General features: G+C 37.5%; 1 protein-coding gene across 2 annotated transcripts in view; it reads left to right on the top strand.

Moving 5' to 3' along the window:
- il1rapl2 (interleukin 1 receptor accessory protein-like 2) overlaps positions 1-26,878 on the top strand; it is a 373,988-nt gene that overhangs the window by 288,751 nt on the left and 58,359 nt on the right. For both annotated transcript variants that reach the window (XM_024283660.2, XM_036213986.1), the window contains one exon: positions 14,121-14,195. In XM_024283660.2, the coding sequence (XP_024139428.1) occupies positions 14,121-14,195 (75 nt within the window). The remainder of the gene's footprint in view (positions 1-14,120; positions 14,196-26,878) is intronic.

Below are 26,878 nucleotides of genomic sequence, written 5' to 3'. Positions count from 1 at the left end.
TTTTAAGGGAGAAAAAGCAAAATGTTTTGGTAAAGGATGTAAGGACATTAGATTGCTTCATCATCTGCAGAAAAACAGCAAAGTAGTGAGTTGGAGAATCTGCACCTAAAACAAGGCGCTGAATCTGAGAACGACGCGCTCAATGGTTATAACTTTATTGGTTTATTAGCTTTCATATCTAGTTTTCTCTTTATGTTGAGGGATGTTTTCACATGTTACTTTAGTTTGTTTTATATTTGATACAATTTGCTCCTATATATAATCTATTTTAATGCATAGGATAACAACATTTAGCTTTATTCTATTTTACTTAAAAGAATTTCCCACATCCACCTCTTTTTCACTGCTGGGACTCCTGCATGAATCCTATTTGTCTCAAGCATTTTCACTCATTTGTTTCTGGCAGGATTCCCAGGTATTAGCAGGTCAGGCGGTATAGACCTGTGCTCAGAACGGTAAACACAAACACTCCTTTAAGGAAAAGGACCCACAGGAGCCAACGCAGCCAGAACCACTTGGACAGATTTCAAACTCGGTGTGTGTTTGTGCTGCAGGTTGTGCCCTGCACTACAGTATATATAAAGACATTCGAGTTGCGTGACTTCACGGACTTTATTTTTGCCCCATTTCAACCCAAACTGGAAGAAATTAAATACATTTAAAAGCTTTTATTTGCATAAGAATCAATCAGCCTGATCCAGAGAAGACTGAGGGAAAATTTGAAAGTAATTCCAATTAAAGAACACCATTAATTCTTTCTTAAAGATAGTAAAAATGGACAAAAGATGCAAAATCCTCCTATACTGGAAATGTATTTCATCTGCTTAAATTATAATTTACTTGTTTTCGAGATGTCCTGATCAGCTGTGAGCTTGAACAGTTTTTGTCAGATTTATCTCTCATGTTCACACTTATTTATCAGCAAAAAAGAATAGTCCCAGTTTTTACATTTTAAAATGTAATTAATCAATACTAAAAAAAACTCAAAATGAACCAAAAAGTTCCACCAGAGGCAGTTATTCACTCACTATGTAATCATATTATTCATGTGGACCAAAGCTCAGACATGGAGGATCGAAATACATACAAAAAGAAAATAGTTTATAACAATGTTCATTCGTTGTTTCCTGTTCTATGTTTACACAATAACAAATATGTTCCTTGCTGTACAGTCACATATTTTACAATAAAATAAAGTATGATAATAGTTTTTACTTTTAACTCCAGACTAACAGGAAACCTAAACCGTTAAAGCGTATAGAACGTTTTGCCTCGCCTTATCACTAACCTCAGAAATGAAGTCACTCAAACGCCACAGAGAGCACGTGAAGAGTGTCGGGCTTCCTGAGGCTCCGACCACAAAGAAAAAGAGTTTCTGACTCAAGAAACCCAACATGTGTGAATGAACACCCAATTGTTGGATAGAAAAGATAATTAAAAAGTGTTGTTTTGCACAAATACATATAATAAACTGCTATAAACTGTGTTGATGAGTTCAGTTGTTATAGGTTTAAATTCCCAAACAAGTTTTGTTTTATCCAAAGTTCCATAAAGCTGTGAGGTTTTTCTATAGTTCTGTGTTGGGAATTTTAGTTCCAACACAATTGCTGATGGGATGGAGTTACTAAATCCAAATGAGAGAAAAAAAATGACATTTTAAATCAAATTAAGAGTTGGCTATTGGTATGTTGAAGCAAATACAACTAAAAAAATGCAAATTAGCAAAAAAATTCTGTTAAATTTGCATAATCAAAGTTAGTTTTGCAAGTTTTATTTAAAGGTTATTACAAATAAATTACACGTCTATATTTAGCTTTAAAGCTGGTTCATGGTAAATGTTTAAACATACATTTCTACTGGCAAATTTAAAGTGTTGGGCCACAATTGAAGTTTAAATCAAATTTGCAGTGTTCATTCTGGCTAAAACTGAAATGGTCCAAAATGGTAAAAAAAAAACACATAAAAACTTAAAACTATGGCTCAGCAGGACAACAAGAATAAGGAGGCATATTTAGCAGCACAGACACTAGCCGCCCACTGCTCTGTAGGATATAAAAGTTTGAATAATAAACCATGAAGAAAGCCAGTATTGGGTCATCGATCAGAAACGTTCTTGTGATTTTGAGTAGTGGGTTCTTTCTTTTTCAGAGGATTTGGTTCCTTTGCTTGTTGGCAGTAAACTCCATCCTCATCAGTGTTATGTGTGTGTCTGTTTTGTGTGTGTGTGTTAAATAGACACAACTGAATGCTGGTTCTTTCTGGTGTTTGCTTCAGATATCTGCTGTTTAAAAAAGGATTTTTTTAAAGTCTTTATTCAAATCAAGCATTACAGCAATAAACAGCATCATGTTATAAATCATAGATAGAGGTTGAGGTTTAAGTAGTTCAGATCCAGTACTGATCCTTGCATTTGGTCTGTTTTCAGACAGAATGTCCGGTTGAACCGCGTGACTAAAGATCTCTTCACTCATTGGCCAGTAATTAGCAGGGCGGGGCAAATCAGAAATAATAGAAGTCTTATGGTTTGCAATCCTTTCCAGGATTGTTCACGTATTCAAACTTTTTATTTCGCCGACCAATTTTGAACATCTGTATCAACATCAGGTACAACAGTTTTTACTGCTACAGCTAAGAATATACGCTGATACATGTTTATGATATATAGATTGTTGTAAAAACAGTGAGAAGCAACGTGTGTCATGTTAAAATGAGCCTGCATTTCTGCGTCTCATCTTTGCTCCACTACTATCCCATAATGACTGGCTATGGTAGACCAGTTTGGTCCAATTGTTCCACTCCGAGCATGGAGCCTATTCAGACTGAGAAAACTCAGAGCAAACCGAAGCTCAGTCCGACTGGGAATGAACTGAGATCACCAGTTCCTGGTCCTGGGTCCAATTGGGTGTTTTCCGAATAAAAATTTGTTTTGGATCATTAGTGAAACGAACTCTGGTTCCTTTTTAGCAAACTAAACATCTCCAGTCTGGAGATATCCAGTTTGTTTTTTTTCCTAGAAAGAGGCGTGACATTGACAGATGCACTAATCATTCTTGTAATTGTCTAACTTTCAAAGCTCTTTAAGCGTATTACTAAAAAAGAAAATCTCAGCCTAATTTCAGAGGAGGAAGGTGTGTCCGCTCATTATGAGGTTAGTGTATAATTGAATAGTTTAATGACAGAGTGAAGCAGAGTGAGACTTTGTCAGTCCAGAACCGCTGTGGCGCTCCCAGCACTCGTTTGCTCGCTCTCTGCTCCTCTTCAAGTCCAAGTGTGGAAATGAAAAATGCATTAATGAATGAATATGGCTGTGTCAGTGACAGTGCATTGACTGATGACAGAAAGAACAAGCTCATTATTAAAGGTCTTATCACCTCCTAGCAGACGCCTTAACACACACACACACACACTCAAGAAGAGGCTCATTTCTGGATCCGTTCGTCATCATCATCAAAATTTTGGCTCAAATTCACCTTTTGAAAAGTTTGTCAAAGAATTTTTTTTGTAGGTCAACTGAGCTTAAAGTCGTAGCGGCTCACTCATCGTGTTTAATGAGAGCTCAGACGTTTGTTCACACACTTTTTTCATCATGTGGTAAACTTAAAGCGCAGCTTTGGAACACAAAGGAAGCTTCAAAGGAACAGTGAAGCGTAAAAATGCAAACGCTCCGTCTTTGTCTTTGAATGGATGCTAAGCCCACAAGCAGAAGCAAAGTGCAAAAAGTTTCATTCGCCCTTAATGCTTCCAGAGTTTGTCTTAAACTTTGCTTTTGCTGATTGAATAATCCTCAGTGAGTGGGATTGTCTGCACATAAATACAAAATATTGCAGTTTAAATCCAGATTGTTTAAACCATGTGTCAAAGTCAAGGCACGGGGGCCGGATCCTTCTAGATCATTGTATTTTATTGTTATTTATGGCCCGGTGTTATCTTGCGCTCATTCCTTGTATATTTTGAGAGTATGGACAGTAAAATATTGAAACTTATTTACGGTTTCAGCTGATTTGTTCTGGAATAACATTCCTGCCTTTTTATTGTTCATTATTATGTTAAAAAGTTACGGTTTTAAAGTGAAAAAATTGGCATTCACACTCAAAACTTCAATTTTTGACGCAGAGGGTCCTTTAACCATGCATCAAAATGTGAGAACTTGGGACGGAGAATGTGTTGTAAATTGGGACTTCAAAATCTTTACAGATGGAAAGCCCACTAGCTCCTCCGCATCTTCAGAAACTGTCATGAGAGCTCTAACATCAACTGAACCCAATTGTTTGGTTTCACTCAAAACGGATGTTCCTCCAAACTGCAGATAGTTGTCTTTAGATCAGCTGTTGATGCACTTCAGTACAAAGTCATTTAAAAGGCAGTTGCAGCATCTAATCTCTCCTGGTCTGAGCCAGTCACAGTGAAGCTAACAATTATTATTTAGGCAGACCAACAAAATTAATGACATTTCACAAGAGAATTAAATGTGGGCAGAATAAATAAAAAGATATATTTCAGAAAAAAGGCCTCTTTGGAAGTAAAACCTAACTTGATCTAAGTTGATTTGCTTCGTCATATTTTGGTCATTGGTTTCCTTTCTTGTTCAGTGGCCTCATTTTCAGGATATTTTTCACTCCTTTCTGAAGTTGTGTTAACGGTGATTGTGGGCGGTTTGAGCTCACTTTGTAGTAAAAGGCCTTCGTGGTCACAGTCAGTTGGATCTATTCCCAGAAAAACGATCTGCCTTCAAGTTGATGCTCAGAAGAAAGCCTTGAATTGCACTTTCAGCCACAACTTTTTTTTAGAGAGGAATAAATTCACCTGCAGGGATGATCATCTCCTTTCTTAATTCTCAAGTTTTGTTAGTTTTATTTCAACAGATCCAATCAGAATGATTTGAATTCAAACCACAACCTTCAAGCTCAACAAACCTTTTTTTTTTCATCTTAAATCCTTTTCTTAACATTTTTTAAAGCTATTTCACAAACATTTTTTAGCTTTTATCTGTAAATGTAGCTCATCAGGTTGGCTCTGTTTGGCTCTCCCCCTCCACAATCCTTCACTTTAATTTATTGGCTTTAATCTTTCAAGCTTAATGCGCCGGCTGAAGGGAGAGCACTTGTTTGCCCACCAGGACGTCCCTCCTGCGCTCTGATCTACCGTTGAGTTTATTCATTGTTCACCTCCGCACCGACGCCGTGGTCACATTAGAGCCGATCAATCTCAAACTTGCTTCAGACGCTCTTTCCCTTAAGTGGGAGAATGCTCACCGCATCCAGTTTGTGTATTTCAGACAGGCCGTCATAATAAAACGATGCTTTCCTGTTGTTCGTCTGTCTGTGAGGAAAGCATTTCAGCAGGTCCTGATGATGACTCACTGCTTTATTTGTTCAGTTTGTCTTTATAAGCTCCAAAAAAGCTCTACTTACCGTGGCATTTAATTGATTTAGGAGGCTTTGGAAAATGTCAACACATTTTATTAATTCATAACAACAGAAAAGTCGGGATATTTATGGTGGGTTGGTCAAGACGTTCCACTGTGTGAAAGTGTTGGTTCAGAAAAGCAGCATGATTAGGACAAACAAAAAGACTAAATTAAGGTGTTGAGAAATGTAAAGGTGAAAAATGTCTTTTAAAGACACAAGTTAAAACTGCAGATTTAACCCTAGTGGTGTCTTATGGGGGTCCAGATGACCCGACCCTTACACTGGTGTGTGATCCTCCCCATTATAAAGGTGGACAGGAGTTTATGTCTGCCATGCTCAGCTGTTACGATAAAATAATCCTTAAAAAAAAAGTTCAGTGCGCTGTCTTGTGGGGTCCAGATGACCCTACTTTTAATGTAGCCATGCCTTGGGTAGCACAAGGGTTAAAATTAACAAAAGATTACGTTTGATTATTATTATTATTGAATTATTCGATTCAGTTTTAAAGTCACGATTTTGATTTTTTTTCAGATTTTTTTGTTTTTTCAACACAATGAGGTTTTTTAAGGTCAATTATGTTTTCTTTTTTCCCCCTTACGTCAAACGTCTGTTTTCTCACTAACAGAATGGATTCAATACAAATAAAGAATTTTACACAATATTGAAATGATCCCAAATCTGTTCATATTCATATTGTGCTCCATGTGACGAACCGCTCCACATCCGCGCCCGCTCAGCGCAATCCCCCCCAGCCACTGAGCGCACTGAATGTTCAACCCAGTTCAGCATTTTTACCCACAATTCCAGCAGCGCAACACAATGATCAATCAGGGACCCGGATTTGGGAGTGGCGTTTGGGTGACGTCTACTTCAAAGCATGGAAAGGCCAAACATGATCACAATGGAGAAATCAATCATTGCGGTTTGTACCCGGTTGGATTAATGTGACAACCAGACAGACATTAAAGGAACAAAGTCGTGAAAGCAAAAAAGCAAGATTTGGGGGATTCGCACTGCTTCGACTTTTTTGTTCCGGGGTTCTCTCTATCATAGGTGGCGAAAGAGCGCTAATGAACAGTAAAAATACAATAGAAGAAGATGCTCCTCTCTGCTGATACCTGCGTAAGTGTGCTACTCCTGCTGAGTGCACATTTATAAACGCATTGCACGCGGCCGGTATGTAGGCACCTTGAACTGGGTTGAACATTCAGCGTGCGCTCAGTGCCCGATTTGAGCTAACGACCCGACTTAAAAACTTGCGTAGCAACGCGCGCCCCTTCCGCAGAGGCCAGGAATTACTGGTGAGCTTCCAGACACTCTTGCAGGACATGTTCCTCTCTTATTGTTTTACATCTAAAACAATTAGTTGCCAATGTGAACAAATTACAAAAAGTCAATGTCAGTGTAAATGTGAGAAACATTTCCTCCTGAGCCTTTCTCAACCTCTCAAAGGTCATATCATCCAGCGCTGATCCAAACAGCATCTGATTATACAGAGTGAACTGCACATTTATAACTGCTGCGCCACGGTGTTTGTTTGAACTTTAAATGTCTTTCAGTTTAGTGAAATCCAGCTGATCATGTCGGTGACTCAGAGAGCTTGTGACCAACACGGCCGGCAAGAGCAGCAGAAAAATGCTCCAAGAAAACAGAAAACAGTTTTAGCAAGTTAACTCCAATAAAAAAAGAGAGACTTTATTGTTGTGACATGTACAACAAAACAAAAAAATATATAAAATTTTAGGATTCCACTTTGCTGATCTAGTTAGCATTGTAATATAATATCAAAGCCACAAACAGAATCTTTTTTTGAGGTAAAAATTTAAAGATATGGACTGTGAGCAAGCTTAAAGAAAAACGTATCAGTTTTATTTATTTTGTTTTCAATAAGCAGTTTAACTTCATTACAGAAAGCTCTGAATTTGTAAAACAGTGATTTTATAAAGTATTAAAGTCCTTTTTCCAGTCATCTTTTGATCCATTTTAAAAGCGTATTTTTACAATGATTATTTTGTTTTAATCAAAATTTAAAAAACTGTGTCAATTTCTAGGACAAAGTTTGTGCAGAGCAGTCGGAGGTGATTAGAAGTTTACATTTTGTCCATCACAGACAGAATGGTGAAGGCTAATGGGTTTGTTTTGCTCTGAAATTCGATCAAGAAATGCAAACAACACCAGATAAACATTTTAGGTTTAATTGAAATAATCAGAACATTGTATAATGTTCTTATTAGCACTTCTCTCTTTGAAGGATCCCCAATCTCCGTATGAAAAGTCCTCTTCTTTCCAGGAGACATGCGCACCTTTCTGTCTTTGCCCAACAATTCATGTTCAAACCAGTTCTTCTAAATTGTCACTCGCATAATTTGCACCACCACCTTGTTGCTCCTTTTTTTGTCGCTGTCTTTTGAATATCACTCGTCTGCTTTAGGATCTACCTCAAAATGACATGCAGATTCCTCACCGGAATGTTCTTTGGCGTTTGCCACCGCACAAAGTTTAAACGCTGAATTGAAGGAGCTTATCTTGACCATCGCTACACTGGATCACAACAGAAATACCACAGAAAACCATCGTCTGCACGACTGTGCACGCAGCCCGACCACGATTAGAGACCACCGTCTCACAGAAACGAGTACCTGTTCGACCCGGCGGTAGCTGGAAATGGGCATCAATAAGAGACAGTTTTATATTAAACTCTTATGTTTGTTCTTCATTTTCATGAGAAAAATGCTACAAGAACATCTTTTCCTTGGGATGGATGATTTAATAATTCAAAAAACATTATTTTTTTTTACTCAAATAAATGTTCCACAGGGTCAAAGCTTAAGAAACGAGTATTGTATATGATAAAACAACAAAAGGTTTAAAGGAAGAGCCATGTAAATTTTTATCAACCAAACATCTAAAGTAGTAAATGTATTAAAAATGTTTCAACAGTTGCAAAAAATGTCATTTCATAAGAAACGCCTGATTGTGTTTGCATGTGCATTATTGTTTTTTTTTATATCTTTAAAATAAGTCGGCTTCAGAATTTCACTTTTCATTTTTCAGAGTGTCTCATCATACACGTCATACATGGAAAAAGTACCTTCAGAGTTGAAAGCATCAGATCCCAGACGTTCAGTTCATGTCCGAGTCAGGTTACTCAAACAACGTTCAAATGAAGAAAAGCCAACACTCTGAGACTCCTTGAAGTTCAGTCAAATGTCAGACTCGCACCCCCATGTGACTGCAGGAGGAAGGAAGTGCTAAAACAAACTCCTCAGTCTGTTTTCCTGATGATTATTGCAGTGACTCACCTAATGTTCTGAAGAGCGAGGACCGGGCGTGACGGGAAAAGGTCAAGTCTAATTTAAAAACCAGAGCGCAGCAAAGACTCGACAATATGAGGCTTTGCAATCCGGAGGCAACACTGTTCAGAAACTGGAATCTGTGCACTAAAATTGAAAATGTGGTTTGTGTTGCCAACTGTGGCATAAAGTTTATTTGTCACCACTGTGAGACACTGGTTCAGAGGTCAGGGTCAGAGCGCTTTGAGTCATCGTGAACAATCCTTTACATTTTCCAAAAAACGAAAGCAGATTATTCTCCCTTTTTCTAGTTCATGACTTTTGAGCAGCAACAAACATTTTCCTTCAGTTCCACCGCCACTTGATTATTTATTGTTGCTTTCACCGGCACTCAGCGCTCCACTTTTTCCAGGTTATTTTTTCAGTCGTGCACCACGACCTTACCTGGGCTGTGCTTTTATCGAACCTCTTTGTGTTCTCAAAAACACTGAGAGACAAACTTTTTTTTTCTGTTTTCTTTGAAAGTCTAAATGTTCTAGGAGGTGCCTGTTATTGTTTCCTTCCAAGGACTCTTTGGTTTTGTGGTGGCAGTGGAGGAGATCTTTTTAGTTTATTTTCAGGAATATTTGTTGAGGAATTTGTAGCTTTGTGAAGATTTTATGAATTATTATTGTCAGAAAAAAACTATTGAAGGAGTTTTTTTTTAATGAGTTAAAAGAAATTCCTCTTAAAACATTTGGAGGCATCATGAGAAAAGAGGAGAATGATGATTTATCTCTTGTGTTACACCAAAAATTACAGTCTAAATGACATTTTAAAGACTTTTCATTTAATTTGTAAACACTGTCCTTCAAATGAGTCAATTAAAAAATGAATTGATTTAGATTTAAATCAGGACACATCTGAATGTAACTTTATTTTTAATTGTTTTTGTTAATAATAATAAATATATCATAGAAAACCCACCTTGTTTTGTGTTATTTCATATTTCTTTAAACATTTTTGAGCCTTTAATAATTCCTACATATAATAACAGAACTAACTTTGTTCAGACAGAATACATCACTTTACACTCTTTAGCAATATTCTGTTAGTTAAAATTATCAACAATTACATTTTTGAATGTTTTTGTTATTTTTTCTAAATTCCTTCAGCATTCAGATTTTTCTTTTCATTTGCTATTTTTAAGTCTTTATTTGTGTTTTTGTTCCTGTTTTTTTACTGTTTTTAGAGGTGTTGGTTCCCTAACATTCACCTTTTCATACTAAAGTATGGAATGTAAAGACATTTATGTTTCTTTAAGCAAGTCAGTGTGTTTGGATGAGTCTGTCTGCATTCAGTTGAGTGCAAAAAGACTGTATTTATATATTTGATATAATTGTGTTTATGAATAATTGAAATATATTTTTAAAAGTGTTGTTTTCCAGGTGCAAAAGTTGAATTTGCATGTAGACAGTGGATCTAAAGTGCTATGTTTTGGGGAGAAAAAGAAAACAAATTAAAATTTTTGCTTGTAAGATTCATTGTATCAACTAATGAGATTTTGACCCTGATAAAATGTTTGAAGTCACAAATTTAATAAGCACAGAGACACAACCCACAAATTCTCTGCCAGGAAAAAAACTTGAATCAATACATAAAAAAGAGACTTATGTGAAAATGCAAACTCTTTTGCGTTGAGACTGTTTTTGCAAAATATCTTGCAGGATTTTACTCTTTGATTATTATTAACTTCCCAGCAGGAATCACAACTCCATTAAAACAGATTCTCCCCATGAACTTAGTTTATTTTTCTTAAATGAACAGTTTAAAATGATTTTAAATGCCTTGAATACTAATGGTTTCCTCTGGAAGAGTTGCACGTTTCAATAAAAACAATAAAACATCTGTAAATACCTAAATGTTATACAAGATTTCATATCACACGATTTTATATTTATGTTTTTCTAACTTTTATCGTTTAACCTTTAAACTCATGTGAATTTGTGGTGTTAGAATAAAAAGATGACTTCACATTTTCTTCATTTTTTGGTTCTGATTGTCAACACGTTTAAAAATGAACCTCCCATATTATTCTGATATATTTTATTTGATTTATTTTTCAAATATGGAACCCACAGCTTTTGTCCAAATCACTTAAATATTAGTGCAACTTTGCCAGTGCAAATTAGTGCAATTTTTTTTTTACATATTTGATCAAATCAAATCAATTTCTACTCTATATATTTATTACTCACTGCTTACATTAATTATGAAACAAAAATATTCTCAAGTTGTTTTTTTTTTTTTTTTCAGCAGACTACTGGCCATTTAAAACGACCTTTTTTTCGTTTTTGGGGGGGTGGCATTTCAAGCTACATAAAAGTTTTGTTTATGAAGCTTCCCTCAACAAATCTGGAAAAAAAGAAAACAAAAGCTTTGCAACCATGTTTCTTTCACGGAAAAATAAGCCGCATCCACTGCAGCAATGAATAAAGTCGAGTTTATACAAGAATGACAATCGTCTCTTATTAGATCTGTTTGAAATTGGGTGAGAAACTTGTTTCAAAGTCAGAAACACACAAAATTGCAACATTGACGCAAAATGTTCAACTCAAAAAACTTCCAGTCCTTTAAGTTTTAGTTACGAAAAAACATTAAAAGTCCGTGGGTTGAAACATTCGGCTATTGTGGTCAATGTGTTTGACTGCGGTTGCTCGCCTTCCCCCTCAAACATGCAAAACACATCAGCACTTACCAAAGCAACATCCTGTAATTTCCAGCACAAGCAGTCATTATGAAAAGTTCAACAATCTCAATTTCTCGCTCTGGCGTCTTTGTGGAGCTGAGTGGTGAAAGTAAACACCAAACCCCCAATTACCATCTGTTTGCTGCACACCTTTTCATATTCAGATTTTAATTCAGGTTAACACAGACACCCCCCCAAATGTGCAATTTCCCTTCTCCTCCGCAGAGATTTGCCTTTTTAGAGTTAATGACACATGTTGTTGGCGCCTCTGCTGTTGTGACAGCCTGCTCATTTTGTAGCCAGTACTAGCTGAACAGTGTCAAACTACAAGAATGCCGGGCAAGAAAATCCAAGCAGCATGGTATCCAAATGCTCGGATATTACACTGAATACGGAGATGATTGGGGCTTTCAAACAGGACACTTTACCTCACATCCTCCTCAACCATTCTGGGTTCTTGGTTTTCATTATTTAGATGTATCACATGCTAATTGCTTTTAGTTAGATGTACAGCCCCCTATCAAATCCAACAATTTGCATCCTGTTTCCCCCTTTTTGAAAACAAGCATTTGTGTAGAACTTAATGAGAAACGTGTAGCCAAGGGTAGGAGTGTTGGAACAGAGGAGGAGGAGGTCCAGGTGAAGGGTTGTCTCATTAATCTTAAAAGGGCACAGTGAAACCTTCAGAATGCAAATGAAGCCATCAATCTTGTCACGGAAACAGAGCGATGGAACGATACAGAGATTGACAGGCTTACTTAGAAAGAAGGTGAAACTGAAAATAAGAAAGGGACCAAAAAATGCAAAAGGAAAAATGACTAAGACCTTTGAAACCTTCCCGTCACCATAAAAAGTCACGCCCTGATATTCTTTCTATTAGTGCAACTCAGGAAAAATAGCAGAGCTTTTCATATTAGTCAAAATCTTACAGGTGTTTTACGCTTTGTTTGTATTATTTGGAAAAAAGCTGCTCAACAAAGATATTTAGTAACTTCAACCTTGAACATTAGATGCATTGTGGTTTGATGCTTGCTGAAGTCTTATACGGCCTTAAGAAAATAGAACATACCATTGCTGTGTGTAGGGTGAGCGTATCGTGAAGTATTCCTAAGACTAATAAAACTCATAAGCTATGGTACCCTACTAAAGTGCGAGGACTTGTATGTAAGACTTGCATAATTCTTGCCAAGCACAAAACACAATCCTTAATGTCTCCTTTATGATCGATTCTCAAACTGTTGGTACTTCCGGAAAATAAAGGGGTCGTCGTCCATATGTCACTTCCAAATCTGATTGGTAAAATTAACTTCCAAGGGGTGTTACGTGTATAGGGTCCAGAAATGGTTATAAAAACTCAAGTTTTGAAGAAAATTTTTGATTGTGAAATCCCAAAATGCTCTCCTTTCCATAGACTTTCCATTGAAAGTGGTCGCTTGAGCATGTGTTGCTGTGTAGCTTCAGTGTTTGCTGGGGGTGTGCATTGGCAAGAGCCTGGCGATACGATACGTATCCCGATGCATATTACATTACAGACTGAACCTTAACAATTTGTCTTCTTTTTAAAAAAATTACTTAGAAAAGAACTACCTGAATTTAACATTTAACACAAGTTGGTTCTCGTGAGGTCGTGTTGTTGTTTTGGTTTAAAGTGAAGAGCTGCTCAAAGAAGCTCCGTGTGCTGCCAACTCCTTCGGGGGTTTAGGTGAAAAACAAAAAAACGATGGAGGCTCATAAATAATCAAATAAATATCACCTTGTCAGAGATTTAAATAGATAAAAGTATCGTCATATCACGACATATCACCAAATCGATTTTCCCTATACCCCTAGAGTTTGATAAACCTGTCTGCCCTTAGAAAAAAAGGATTCATTAATATTTTTGTGTTGCACAACCTTGTTTCGTGCAGGCCACCTTTGTTTGTAAAGATTTGCCCACTTTTGGCCCGTGGACAGCTTGTATCAACCCCTCAGGGCAGTTGTGACTACAGCTTACCCTGTGGAGGCTTTCTTTGGTCCCACATGACAAAGACAAAGTATCTTGTAGTACATTGAGACCTGAACCTACTGTCATCTTCAGTTTCTGTGTCCATAAAATATATAAATATGACAATCAGATCATTATGACTTTGATAAAGTGGAACCTCCCCTCTTTCACTCAAAGTGGAGAGCGAGAATCCTGCTGCACACGACGGGATTGCAGACACTCGATTGTGTTGAGGTAAAGCGTGTTGGGCAGAGGAGAGCACAAGTTCTCAGCGTGCAGGAAAATGAAATTGAAAGGTGCTTCGGGTGGAATCGGTTAGTGTTGCAGGCCATCAGAGTACAAAGGCAGTCAGTCAGGCTGCCTGACCGCACAGAGACAGGAAGAAATCATTAAATGAGACGCGTTGTGGAGAGAGCCGACTGTGTGGCTCAGGCAGCATCTCATAGTTCTGACAGCTGAGGTCCAGGCCTTTAATATTTGGCCCTGTGATTCTGGAGGCAAGCGATCAATTGGTAGGTCACAGGTCAGCTCTTCCTGATGCACAGAGCAGCTCCACTTCCAGTCGTATTTTGTATTTTTTTACACTCCTATAGTTTGATGGATTCATACACATCGGATAGAATCTTAAAAAGGATTTTCTGCATTTGTTTGTTGGTGTTCATTAGATGACGTACACACACTGATGGATCTCTTTCTTTAACCCTCAGCTCTCCAGACAACTCAGCCTCCAAAGGTCTTATTTCCCCCCGAGAAGCAAGACACGGTGATAGAAATCACTCCAGGTAAGAACCAAAACTTTTTTTTTAAATTTTGGATCACAGTTGTTTTCATAGAACCTTTATTTGTTTGGTTATTTCTCACAACCAGCTTAGCTTTCTGATAAAAAAGTGCATTTTTGCTATGGTTTTCTGTCGCAACAAACAGGCTGGAGGTCCACTTAATGCAAAATGTGCTGAAGTAATTAAAACAATTTGGGGGTCATTCATTTTGAATCACTTTCCTCCAAAAATAGTTACAATTTGGTCATTAAAAAGACTCAAAATCTGAATAAATACCCTCTTCAACCTGTGCAACTATATTAATAAACCTCCGCCCTCATCTCATCTCTACACCATCTTCACCTGCCGCATGCTGTTTATGGTCACAGGGGATCCAGAGCCTATTAATAATACATTTAGAGGGGTAATCAAAAAAACAACTTGCCAGTGCAAATAACTGAAGGCGATGCCTGCGGAGGAATCAGCCTCTCCTGTGGGCTGGGGAGAAAAAGATGATCGTGAAAGTGGAAACAGAGTGGAAGTCATCCAGAACAGATTCCAGAAATGTTTTACTGTGACTGTATTGGGTCACTATTCTCTGTTAAAGTTTCTGGTGAAGCTTTCTTTGATTTGTTTCTTTCAATGGACACATTCCTGTTTGTCAAATTGTTGAACCAGCACTTGTTCCCATCCAATATTTGATGCTCATTCTGGGTATCCATGAAACATGAATTGAAAGCTAAGCGTTAATATCGGGACTGCTGGGAGATTCACTCTTGGACGCCTCGTCTTATCCGGCGCTGACCAGCGGCCGCCATCCATCACCTTGACCAGCACGTTTGCCTTCCCTCCCCACATAAAGGGCATCGTGCAACCCTTCCTGCACTGGCATTGGAGTTTGGCTTTCCTCGTAAATCACAGAGTGAATCAATGTCCGATATGAACTTAACTCCTCCGGAAGCTGTGCCAACGAGGGATCCTGATCGGAATAAGTTGACAAAATTCCAAATGAGACCCATCATGACTTCCAAGTTTATACTTTGTCCTGGAGGGCTTATTTAACCATGTTACATTTCATAAAAATGTCAAGTGAATGGAGCCACATCATCACTTCTGATGTTATGATTTACTTCTACAAGAGTTATAAAGAAAGTAACCTAAAAGTAATACAGGACTCTGTATTACTCTGCAGTTCATCTTTCTCTGTCTCCACGTGTCGCTATTTTATATATTTTTGGTGCAACTTTGCATGCATTTTTTTGTTCTGCACCTAGATTTGCTGTTTATCTTGTCAATCAATTTAATTTGTGCCGTGTATCCCGTTCAGAATGTGTTCCGTTTTCCTACATAAATCTTTCATCGTGATCAGATCTTTGTTTTCATTCAACAATATTTGTTTTTCTTTGAAAGTTTAAACTTTGAGAGTTTAAATAAGATAAAAAAGTGTGTAATAAGGAGTTTCACAGCCTCAGAACATCAAGAATATTTGCAGATTTCACCAATAGCATTTTAGCTTAAGTACACAACCCTCGTGATAAACAAGGGAACACTATACTTTTATGTAAAGGATTGTTTTTAAATAATTACTACATTTTATTGTATTACAGTTGGTAAGTAACTTTCAAAACCCTGATTGAAAGACATTAATACCAGACTACAAATGTTTAAAATAGGAAATCCAGGGCTGCATTTTAAGTTTCAAGTCCCACTCCGATCATATTTGTATCTATTGTCAGTGATCTTTTAATTATCCTGCCGATTTTAGTCAAAATGAAAAAAAAAATGTAATTTTGTTTTTGTACACCAGTAGTAGTTCATTAAAAAATCACTTCTGAGTTGTGGACGGGACTGGTGGCACACAGTAAGCCTGTTCCTACTTCCCATCATCAATTTACATGCTCTCCACTAGCTTTACAATCCAAGCCTACTATTACTGGTGAAATAAAAATTGCGAGAAATATGGGAGGTATGTAGCTGTACAATTGTTGGGCCAGATGATGTTAATGAATCTATTTGTCTGCAAGTGGATCCAATAGAATGGAGCGAGGAAGCTTGTGGCGTGCTGATTGTAGCTTCTACAGACTTTTTCCAACAGCATGTTTTCATCTGCTCCTGATTCACAACAATTTGAATATGCTCAGACGCAATTTGATCTTCATTTTCTCCATATATATGTGCTCCCTATGAGAAAAATGCCACAAGAAAATGTTAAAGAATTTTTATCGAAGTGGGTCTTTTATACCGGCTGAAAAAACAGTTCTAACATCTGAGAACTTTTGTTGTTTGTTTGTTTGTGAGCAGAAAAATCCTTCAGGTGAGGCTACATTTTAGAGTTTTATGACCTTTCCCCCATAATGTCAGATAGTCCAGCATTTATCTGGAGTTTAGGCTGTGGCTGCTCTCCCACTGTCACCACACCAACTGTTAGAGCTGTTTTTACAAAAACCCTGAAAGGTCATCACCTGCCTCTGTGGGGAACGTGCACGGGTCAGCTTTAGCCACAGAACAGCAGCAGCAGCACTGCTGGCAGGAATTCAGCCTCTTGGACGGGGTGGCTGTAAGAAAGTGGATCTTTAAACACTCAGCAGGCTTCCTGCTCTCTATCAGTCTGGGCTCCATCCTTCTGGCTCCTGCTGCGTTTTTGTTCTTTCATCCAGTCGGTTAAAAAGCAGATATGTTCTCTGCAGAGGTCAAACGGGACATGTGCCGATTAGGCCTGGCAGACAGGTAAACGGACACCCTTCCTGCATCTTTTTATGTGAGACTTTAAGATTCTGGAACGTTTGAAGAAGCCCGATACACACCTGGAATTGTACTTTTAGTCAGAGTCCAAGAAAAACAAGCCAATGCTGCAAGGATCTCATTAGGATCTGCTTGTGTACCAAACAGAGTGCGTTGTGTTCTGCGACCGGCCCGCTTGGCTGCCTTCCTCGCCAGCTGTGTCTGTGTGCACGTCGAGGTGCACGGGTGCGTGCATGCGTGAGCAAGCCCTGCTGTTCTGCGGTCTCTCTGACAATGTCAGCACTGTAGGCAGAAATGTGCGCGTACAAGCCCGCGTGATTGTTGCTGCGCGTTTCTATTAACTGCAGATTGATGTAGTAACAAATAGACCCGGAGGCCTGTGCACACTGATTGCAGCAGGGACACCTTTTAATGGGCACCGCCATACAACCCACACACACATTAAGACAGCACAGACTCACACACAAGCAGTCACAGTTTGACCCTGCAGTACATTTTTAATTATCTTCTTGTTTAAACCTGGGGGAGGGTTCACAACAACCACACTTTTGTCTTCTTTTTGCTCACATTTCCTACCTTTTTCGACTTATTCTGTATTCAGTCTCTTCTTTTCTGTAGATGAGAGAGCTGCGTTGTCTTTTACTCTCCTCTCTCATTAGTTTTCCTTCACTTTCTTCATCGTTCTTTAAACACAAGTCATTATCCTCTTTGCTCTTATGCAGTTGTGGGCTACAAATAAAGAGGTGGAAAAGAAGTTTTATTATATAATAAATAAAATGTTGTATTTTACAGTTGCTTAACTTTCAACTTATTTATTTGTTTTGATCAAATTAGGTGTGGGGGTCTTTAATGAAACTGTTGAACAGGATGTTTTATGGGATGTGAGATAAATGTATGGTTCGGAAAAATGTTCTGCATTTTGCTGTTACCTCCAAAATGACAATCAAGCCAAACATTAAAGTTATAAAATTGATCCCGGATTGTAGCCATTACTCATTCAAGTTTATATAACTAAAAAATGTAAGGATGTTTACAAAGGAAGAGTTTTTCATCTCCTTTTTTTTAACTTTTGGTTGGTTGGTTTGTTTGTTTTGTTTATTTCAAGCCTTCATTGTAGACAATACAAGAAAACAAATGTATGTAACTCATTACAGAAATCATAAAATGCTTTGATTAAAAAAACAAACACAAAGTAAGGTCACATTTGGTTGATTAAATGTGGTGCATAATAACTAAAGTCGTGTAAAGTTACTGAGTTATTTCATTTCACAGTTTTCATAATCCAGTTCGGATCAGATCAAGTGTAGATTTTTTTGAAGTAACAAAATTGAGTGCTTATTAATTGTTAATTATCCTCAAAAAACGTCCTTTCATGATTTCTGTATCACAAACCACACATCAGTTTTTGGATTAAGAAAAAGTGTCCTTGATGGTCTTATGTCGGGATTTTCATGATCATGATCTTTGCAGATGACATTGTGATCTGTAGTGAAAGCAAGAAGCAGGTGGAGGAACATTTAAAGAGGTGGAGGAGAGGAATGAAATTCAGCCTTAGCAAAACAGGATCTTTGTGTTAATGAGAGGAACTTAAGAGTAATAGTGAAGTTACAGGGAGGAGCAATGAAGAAGATTGAGAACTTAGACTCAAGAGCTGAAAATGTTAATGTTCTCTTTGGGAGTGACCAGGATGGACAAGATCAGGAATACGGTAAATTATAGTAACAACTCATGGCAGATGTTTTAGAGATCAATGCAGGGAAGCAGATTGAGATGGTTTGGACACGTTAAGAGAAGAAAAACGGCGATGATGTTGGAAAAAATGATGCAGAGGTTGGATATACTATGAAAGAGGTCTAGAAGACGACTAAAGAGGAGGTTCATGGATGAAGTGAAGGAGGAAGTAAGAGGGAGTGAGGAGAAAACAGAAGAGAGGGTTAGATGGAGCCAGATGATTTGCTGTAGCACAAGAAAAAGAAGAGGAAACTCCCACGAATCAGGTTTATAGCATTTATTGAAGTGCATAAAAAATAGTGACTAATAAATGTACATATTTGAACAACAATAATGTCAATGTTGTATCAGTGTGGTAGAAAAGCTCACACAGCAATAGAAAAGGTAGTGAATTGTTGAAAGACAATTTATTTCATTCAATGAGGCCAATTATGTTGGTTTTAGAAGTCAGTCTCTTCCTCTTTTAGCTTCAGTGTTTATAGCTAAACTCTACAGAATATCATTACACTCTGTTGTGATTGTCATTCATTTTTAGAGTTTATTTTGTAAATCACAGGTATATTTTCATTTCAGATGTGTAAAATAAGACTTTCAAAGCTTTATTCGGCAGCTCTTAATCAAATAAAACCACTTTTTTTTTGTCTCAATACAAAAAGAGCACAGCAGACAACATAAAGTGCAAACTTTAAAAAGCTCTGTGTTGTCTTTGTTTCCAGATAAAAAGGAATACCATATGCTCCAAGCCTGAAGGATTATGGAGACTGAAGGGATTTTATGTGATGTGGTTCTAAATTGCAGAAGCTCAAATTACAACACAAATTAAACAGAAGTAGCAGAACAGTCAAATCTGTCTGTCATCTTCCTCCAATTTCTTCTGTTACAGTTTGCTATTTATCTTTAAATCTTCTTTAAATATTTATTTTAGTCTCTTACCATATGTTTGAGTAAAACATTTGTTCTACTTGATTTGAATCGTGTTGCTTAAAGTTGTTGTGAGCTTATTATGAATAAAATAGAATTTAAAAAGTTCTGATTTGCAGCTACTCGATGCCATGACTGATCCCTCCATCGAAACCTCTATAGCTCCCCTTTAAGGGCTTTAAGCGTCCACCTGTAAACATCTTTGTCTTCCTGTAAACGTCTTCCTGTAAAAACATCTTTCTGTAAACATCTTCCTGAAAACATCTTCCTGGAAATGTTGTCCTGTAAAAGTATTTGTCTTCCTGCAAACATCTTGCTGTAAACGTCTTCTTGTAAAATTCTTCTTGTAAACGTCTTTCTGTAAATGTTGATCTGTAAAAGTCTTTTTCTTCTGCAAAAGTCTTCGTGAAAACGTTCTTGTAAACATCTTCCAATAAACATCTCCTTGTAAACATCTTCCTGCAAAAGTTCTGCTGTAAATGTCGTCTTGTAAACGTCTTCCTGTAAACGTTTTCCTGTAAATGTCTTTCTGTAAACGTCTTCCTGTAAACGTCTTCCTGTAAATGTTGTCTTGTGAAAGTATTTGTCTTCCTGCAAAAATTTGGTGTAAACGTCTTCTTGTAAAATTCTTCTTCTAAACGTCTTCTTGTAAACGTCTATCTGTAAATGTTGTTCTGTAAAAGTCTTTGTCTTCCTGTAAAGGTCTTCCAGCAAACGTCTTCTTGTAAATGTCTTTTTGTAAACGTCTTTCTATAAACGTCTTCCTATAAACATCATTCTGTAAACAGCTTTCTGTAAACATCTTCCTGTAAATGTCTTCTTGTAAACATCTTCCTGTAAACGTCTTCTTGGAAATGTCTTCCTGTAAAAGTCCTCTTGTAAACCCCTTCTTGTAAACGTCTTCCTGTAAACATCTTCCTGTAAACGTCTTCTTAGAAATATCTTCCTTTTAAAAGTCCTCTCGTAAACGTCTTCCTGTAAACATCTTCCTGTAAACGTCTTCTTAGAAAAGTCTTTCTTAAAAACGTCCTCTTGTAAACATCTTCCTGTAAACGTCTTCCTGTAAACGTCCTCTTGTAAACATCTTCCTGTAAACATCTTCTTTTAAACATCTTCCTGTAAACGTCCTCTTGTAAACATCTTCCTGTAAACGTCTTCCTGTAAACGTCCTTTTTGTAAACATCTTCCTCTAAACGTCTTCCTGTAAACGTCTTCTTAGAAATGTCTTCCTGTAAATGTCCTCTTGTAAACATCTTCCTGTAAACATCTTCCTGTAAACGTCCTCTTGTAAACATCTTCCTGTAAACGTCTTCCTGTAAACGTCTTCTTTTAAACATCTTCCTGTAAATGTCCTCTTGTAAACATCTTCTTGTAAACGTCTTCCTCCAAACCTCTTTTCTCTAAGTGTCTTCCTAGAAATGTCTTCTTGCAAACAGCTTTCTATGAAGATCTTCGCATTACTGTAAACATCTTGTAAATGTCTTTCTGCAAACATCTTTTTGTAAACGTCTTCCTGCAAAAATCTTTCTTTGAACATCTTTTTCCAAACGTCTTCCTTAAATCCTCAAGACCCCTCCCTGCAAATGTCCTTCTACAAACTTCTTCCTGTAAAGGTCTTCCAGCAAATGTCTTCTTGTCATATCCTTCTGTAAATGTCGTCCTGTCACCCTCTTCCTGTGGAAGTCTTCCTGTAAGCCTTGTCCTGTAAGCATCCTTCTACTAATGTCTTTCTGCAAACGTCTTCCTGTCCCTAACTTTCTAGAATCATACACACAAACAAGCATCCTCAACATTCAGCTGCATATTCCCTTTTTTTTCTTCATTCTTGTCTTGCATCCTTAATCTTGAAATGGCAGGTGTGATGTTTCATATTTCTTAAGACTGAACATGAGATCCGTGGCTAAACGAGTTTATGAATGTTTAGCAAAGGGATAATTAAATTTTCATTCTGTTTTAAGTTTGGGGGGGAAAATCCACATATAACAAAAAAATAAAAAAATGACCCTTTTCATTCCTCGATATTTAGTAACTTTTGTGTTTATAGTATTTAAACAATAAGAGTCTGTGTAGCATGCAGCTTCACTCTAGCTTATCTAGCTCCTCAGTTCTGTCAGTATTTAGCCTCTTCACACAACAGAGGAGGATCTTTGTGCTCTTTTCAGCTGACCCTGTACCTCTGAGTTTTCTGACTCCAAGCTAGTTCCAATGGACAAAAAAAACAATATTATTAATATGATTAGTTTTAATATATAACCACCAGAAACCCTTGTAAGTCAGACTGACAAATCTTGGATGCAGCAGCGTGAGCTCTGACAGACAGAATTATAAAGAGGCAAGCGTTCCCTGTCTTACCGCAGTCGTCTCAGTGTCTAACTCTGACTTTTCCCTCTGTCTTTTATCTGCCTCTGTCCTCACCTCTATCAGCTTCCCATCACTTGTCTGCCTTCGTTCCCCTGCTCCTTTAACTGTCCCTTTGTCTTTCTCTTTCAGCCCCCTCAGCGTCCTCATTGCTACGCTTTAAACGCGAAAGTGCCGTGTCATTATTCCCGTAAAAACTGCCACAGACAGATAACAGGAGGTGAGAAGGAAAGAGAATCAAATGCAGGAGAGGTCTTTATGCATCGGATTGCCGTTGGTGTTAGCAGCTGTTAGTCATCCTTCAGTAAATCCAGGAACTCGCAGCAGAACACTCGAGTGGAGGAGCACTGAAATGTGACATTGTCTGCAAGAAAACCACACATTATTTCCTGTCTACTTAAAAGTAAGAGACTTTTAGAAGGAGCAGATAGAATCAAGTGGCATTTAAGAGAAAAATAAATATCAAAGCTTGAAAAAAATGGGGAAACAAGACAAAAATACCTCATGGCTGAAAGATAATCCACAATAATAGAAGGTGCAGTTCCTTCAAAGTGTACGCCGCTGTATTTATGTGCGCACACTTATGCTTTTTGTCACAAATTTCTGACACAGCTGCTCTAAAAATCATTAAAATGAAGGTTTTAAAAATGTGAAATCCCTCTTAAATATCCTGAATGAGCATTAAAGTTTATTTTTCATGAAAGAAAATAAGTTTGAAATGACTATTTGATTGTTTAAGTGTTTTAATTCAATTACATTTTATAGTTATTTAAATTAAAAAAATATATATCCTCGTGTATAATAGATCCTTTAATTGATTTAATGGATTTGCATGTAAAAAATAACCACTTTTAAATATTATTTTAAACTAAAACCCCCAAATTCTGTTGCACATTTTCTTAAAAGGTTGTACAACAAAATACAGTCATAAAAGGACTGAAAAAGATGAACAAACTTATTTCAGCACATTTGTACCTTCAACTTTGTGTTTCCAACTTTTTAATCTCTGTGAACTAATATTCCACATACTTTTGAATAATTCTCTGCACACGGAAGGTACGTAAAAGGCCACCTGATGTTCATCATCTCCATCAAAGTCACCAGGTCTCATATTAAGAGGAAAGCGCACTCCGTTAGGTTTCTCATTTAGATTTCCTTTGACAGACAACAGATTAGAGAAGTCAAAGTTGTTCGGGTGGAGAAAGAGCATCAACGAGAGTGAGAAAATAATTGCAGGTGAAAGGATAATCAATATGACAAAAGTACAATAAAGAATGGATTCTGTTCTTTCCTTTGTTCCTGCTTTCATTTGTCATCTGGGGCACTCATAAATATGGTAATCGGCTTTTGTTTGTAAGCCTCGTGAGGAGCGAGTGACTGATGGAGTGAGAGCGGGGTGGGGGTGGGGTGCTTTTCTATGGGAAATAGTTGAGTCATGTTTGCGGATGTAAATGTAGTCATCTGGCTGCAACTCTGGACCCTTTTCTGGGTGTTTTAAAGTCACCTGAGAGAGAAAAGGGATACACTTTCAATCAAACATTTTGACAGGTGCCCCGCCCCCTTCTAAGCCAATCAAAAAGCATCCAGAAGTCCCGCCTCCCTTCAAATAATGATTTTAATATAAATTTCATAGAAAATGTTTCTCAAAATGTATATAAAATGTATATTAAAATATATATTTAATTGGAAAATATATATTTTAATATATTATGAATCACACATCAATATAAGGGTGGGGTCATCTGGACCCAAAGAGAACTCTCTGGTGATGCATGGAAACTTGAACCTGAAAGAAGGAATCTTCCTTCCTCCGTGCCTCTGAGCATGACCGGATGGGAATTGTTTAATCGTACCTCGCAGCATTACTGGAAGGAGTCTCCTGCATTTGATGTGTTTCAGTCTTTCACTGAGTCTCTGCATCGCACTGACAGTTTCAGCTTGGCTTGAGGCTTCAACTGAGAATCACACAGAACACTTCAAATGGGTTCGTTTTTTCTTTCTGGAAAATGGATCTTTGTAATTCAAGGACTCTTCGGAATCCCTGAGTTTCCTTCTTCATAAATGACTTCAGAAGCTGCTGTTGTTCGATGCTTAATGCCCTGTCTGCTGTCATCTCTGTGTCTTCATCACTGTCTAATTATTCCCCTGCTGTTTCAGCACTCCCTCTCCATCATCCTTAAGCCCCCCCTCCCCTCCATCTCACTCTTAGATAAGGGTCCTGCGGAGCTGAAATTGGGTTTTGAGAGAGAAACCTTCTGTGCTTATTCACCTGAGCTTGTTCTCTGTGGATCAGAATGAAGGTGAAAGAACCGCAATGCTGCTGCAGGACAAAAGATGGAGATTCATGTAAATAAGATACAGGTTTTTAAAAAATATGCTGTCAAACTGAGCTTTTTAACTTTAAAAGAGTAGTTGACAACAGACCTAATGAGGTTAAGGGGCTTATATTAAAATGATCCAAGGTTACGTTCCTCTGGAGGCAGCATTTTGGCTGAATTTGAAGATAGATCTGTAGTTAAGATCTTTTAAAAACCTACTCCAAAGAAAATTATGTTTTTTTGGTATTTTTTTTCTGGACACATTAAAAAATTAATTGCAAATCTGAGTATTTAAATCACTGTGAATATGGAGTAGGCAAAAAAAAAATGACATTTGATTAAGAGTTTTTGTGACATAAAGCATATGCTGTCCTGGGTTCATGGATTTGGGTGAAAAAAGGGTCATAATTATAATTATAGGACCACTAGGATGGCTTTTACAATACATCAAAAGACGATTGGAGTAGGTCTTTAAGCGGGAAGTGGCGCTCTGCTCCCTCCCCGCTGCTGCAGAAGATTCAGATGACTCTGTCACTTTGGCTCTTTGACAGCGCTGGCAGTCTGCATTGACAAAGCATGGCCAGAGTGCTTTGAGAAAATGTGTGAAAGTTGGATGGAGGTCAGCGATGTGCCGGCGCGCCTGTGATGAGCTGACCTCATACCACTGCCAAAGAGCGGCGAGAGAACATGGGAGGGCTGGTCTGAGGTCAGCGCAGCAGAGAATTGCAGTGACACTTGACTGTCAGAGTTGAGTGTAGCTGTGCTGTTAATGCTGATCGCATCATTATTGCTCCACTTTACGGTTCATGATATGGCTTTCATTCAAGTTTTTTTTGTTTTTATGAAGAAAATGTGTTTAAGAAGTGTTGCTCTTGTACTTTTGTGTATTCTGTTTATTGGTATCTGCTCCTGCTGAACTTACCTCCAACATCCCTTATCCATAATCACATTTTTCATAATTGATTTCATTACCACTGACCCTTCAGGTGCAATCTTTCTGCTCCGTTGTGCATTTGGGTGAACACGCGTGAAGCCGGGGACAAAACTTCTTTATTTATTCAGCGTTTGTTCCCCTGCAAAATCAGGACAACCAGGTGCATCATCAGGAAGCCTAATTTAAAACGGCAAGGTAATTACATTAACCCAAATAGTACTTTCCAAATGCAGACAGCATAAATACTCTAAATGTTACTTTCTGCACAGATGAATAAAACTGAGGGAGCACTTATGGAGAAAGAGTTGCAATTTACAGACAAAAAACCTAAAGAGATGAGGGAGAAAAAATAAAAGTTATGGAAATGAAAGTCTGGTCAGTTCACCAAGTAACCACTAGGGGCGTTTCAGTCCATCCATCTGTGTTTCCTCTATGTAAAAAACAGTCCATCAGAAATAGACATGCTCACTCACATTTAGGTCTGTTTCTGTTAGATTTAAGGACATTTTTAATAAAGTTTTATGTAACTTATTATGTAATCTCATCACTAAGTGTGTTCCAACAGCTGTCAGACTTGTTTTCTGTCTGGTTTTGGAGAGGGACTGTTGACATCATCCCTGGCTGAGATGGTGAAAGCCCAGCAAGTGGAAAAAACAAGTTCAAATAAGTTTACAGGATATTTTTGGACAAACTCTAACTTAAAGACCCACCCATCATCATCTTTTTACCTATTTTCAAAGCGTTTCCAGTGGTATTTTATTATGTTTATATCGTTTTTAGCCAAAATCTGAAAATCTGTGTCACTTTTTAGGACATAGTTTCTGCACAGCATCAGTAGATTTTGTTGGTGTTAAGTAAGCCTGCTCTGACTTCCCATCATTCCTTTGTTTACATACTTTTCTTTTAGCTTGCAGCCCCTCACACCCCCAACCTAACATAACCGGCGCAATAAAAATGGCGAGCTATATTGGAGCGCACAGTTTTTAGCCAGATGCTAGCTTGAACAAATCCTACTGTCAACATTTACACTCTTTCTTAAGATGCATTTTTCATCTGCTTCTGATTTATAAATATTGGAATAAACAAATGCTCACAAAAGCAACATTTTCTTCATATATTCAAACTCAACTTTATTTGTGAAGCACTTTTCCTGCTCTCAAAGTGCAACAAAATAAATAATGGTAAGAGAAAAATAGAAGTTAAAATAGCAATCGTAATAAAAAAAAACACATAAAAAAAATTAGCACACATACACATCCCGGAAGTCATCAAATTAATTATTAATAAAAATTGTATGTCCTTCATCATGAGAAAAATGCTACAAGAACATGTTAAAAACACAATTTTCATTTGAGTGGGTCTTTAAATATCCAGAACAGAATATTTGTAATTATTATTAATAATTTGTAGCTAAGAATTAGCTGTAAAATCATCAAATAATGGATGCCAAGAACTATCAATAACCTCCGGCGCTGCAGAAGTGGGATTACATCACATAAAATGATCCTAGTTAATTCAACAGTGTTTGTTTTACAGTGTGATCCAAACGTTCTGGAGCGTGTTTGTCATGTGATGGTGTTCGTCCAAGGTTGATGCTAACAATTGACCGACACTTGTGTTCTCATCCGTGAGAAGCTATAATCGTTAAACAAATAACCCAGACGTAATCTGCAGTCTGCTCAGCTGCACATGCACTGATGGCT

Source organism: Oryzias melastigma, linkage group LG10 (assembly GCF_002922805.2).
Source record: "Oryzias melastigma strain HK-1 linkage group LG10, ASM292280v2, whole genome shotgun sequence".
Taxonomy (NCBI): domain Eukaryota; kingdom Metazoa; phylum Chordata; class Actinopteri; order Beloniformes; family Adrianichthyidae; genus Oryzias; species Oryzias melastigma.
Note: the sequence above shows the minus strand (reverse complement) of the source record. Positions and strands in the feature narration are given on the sequence as shown.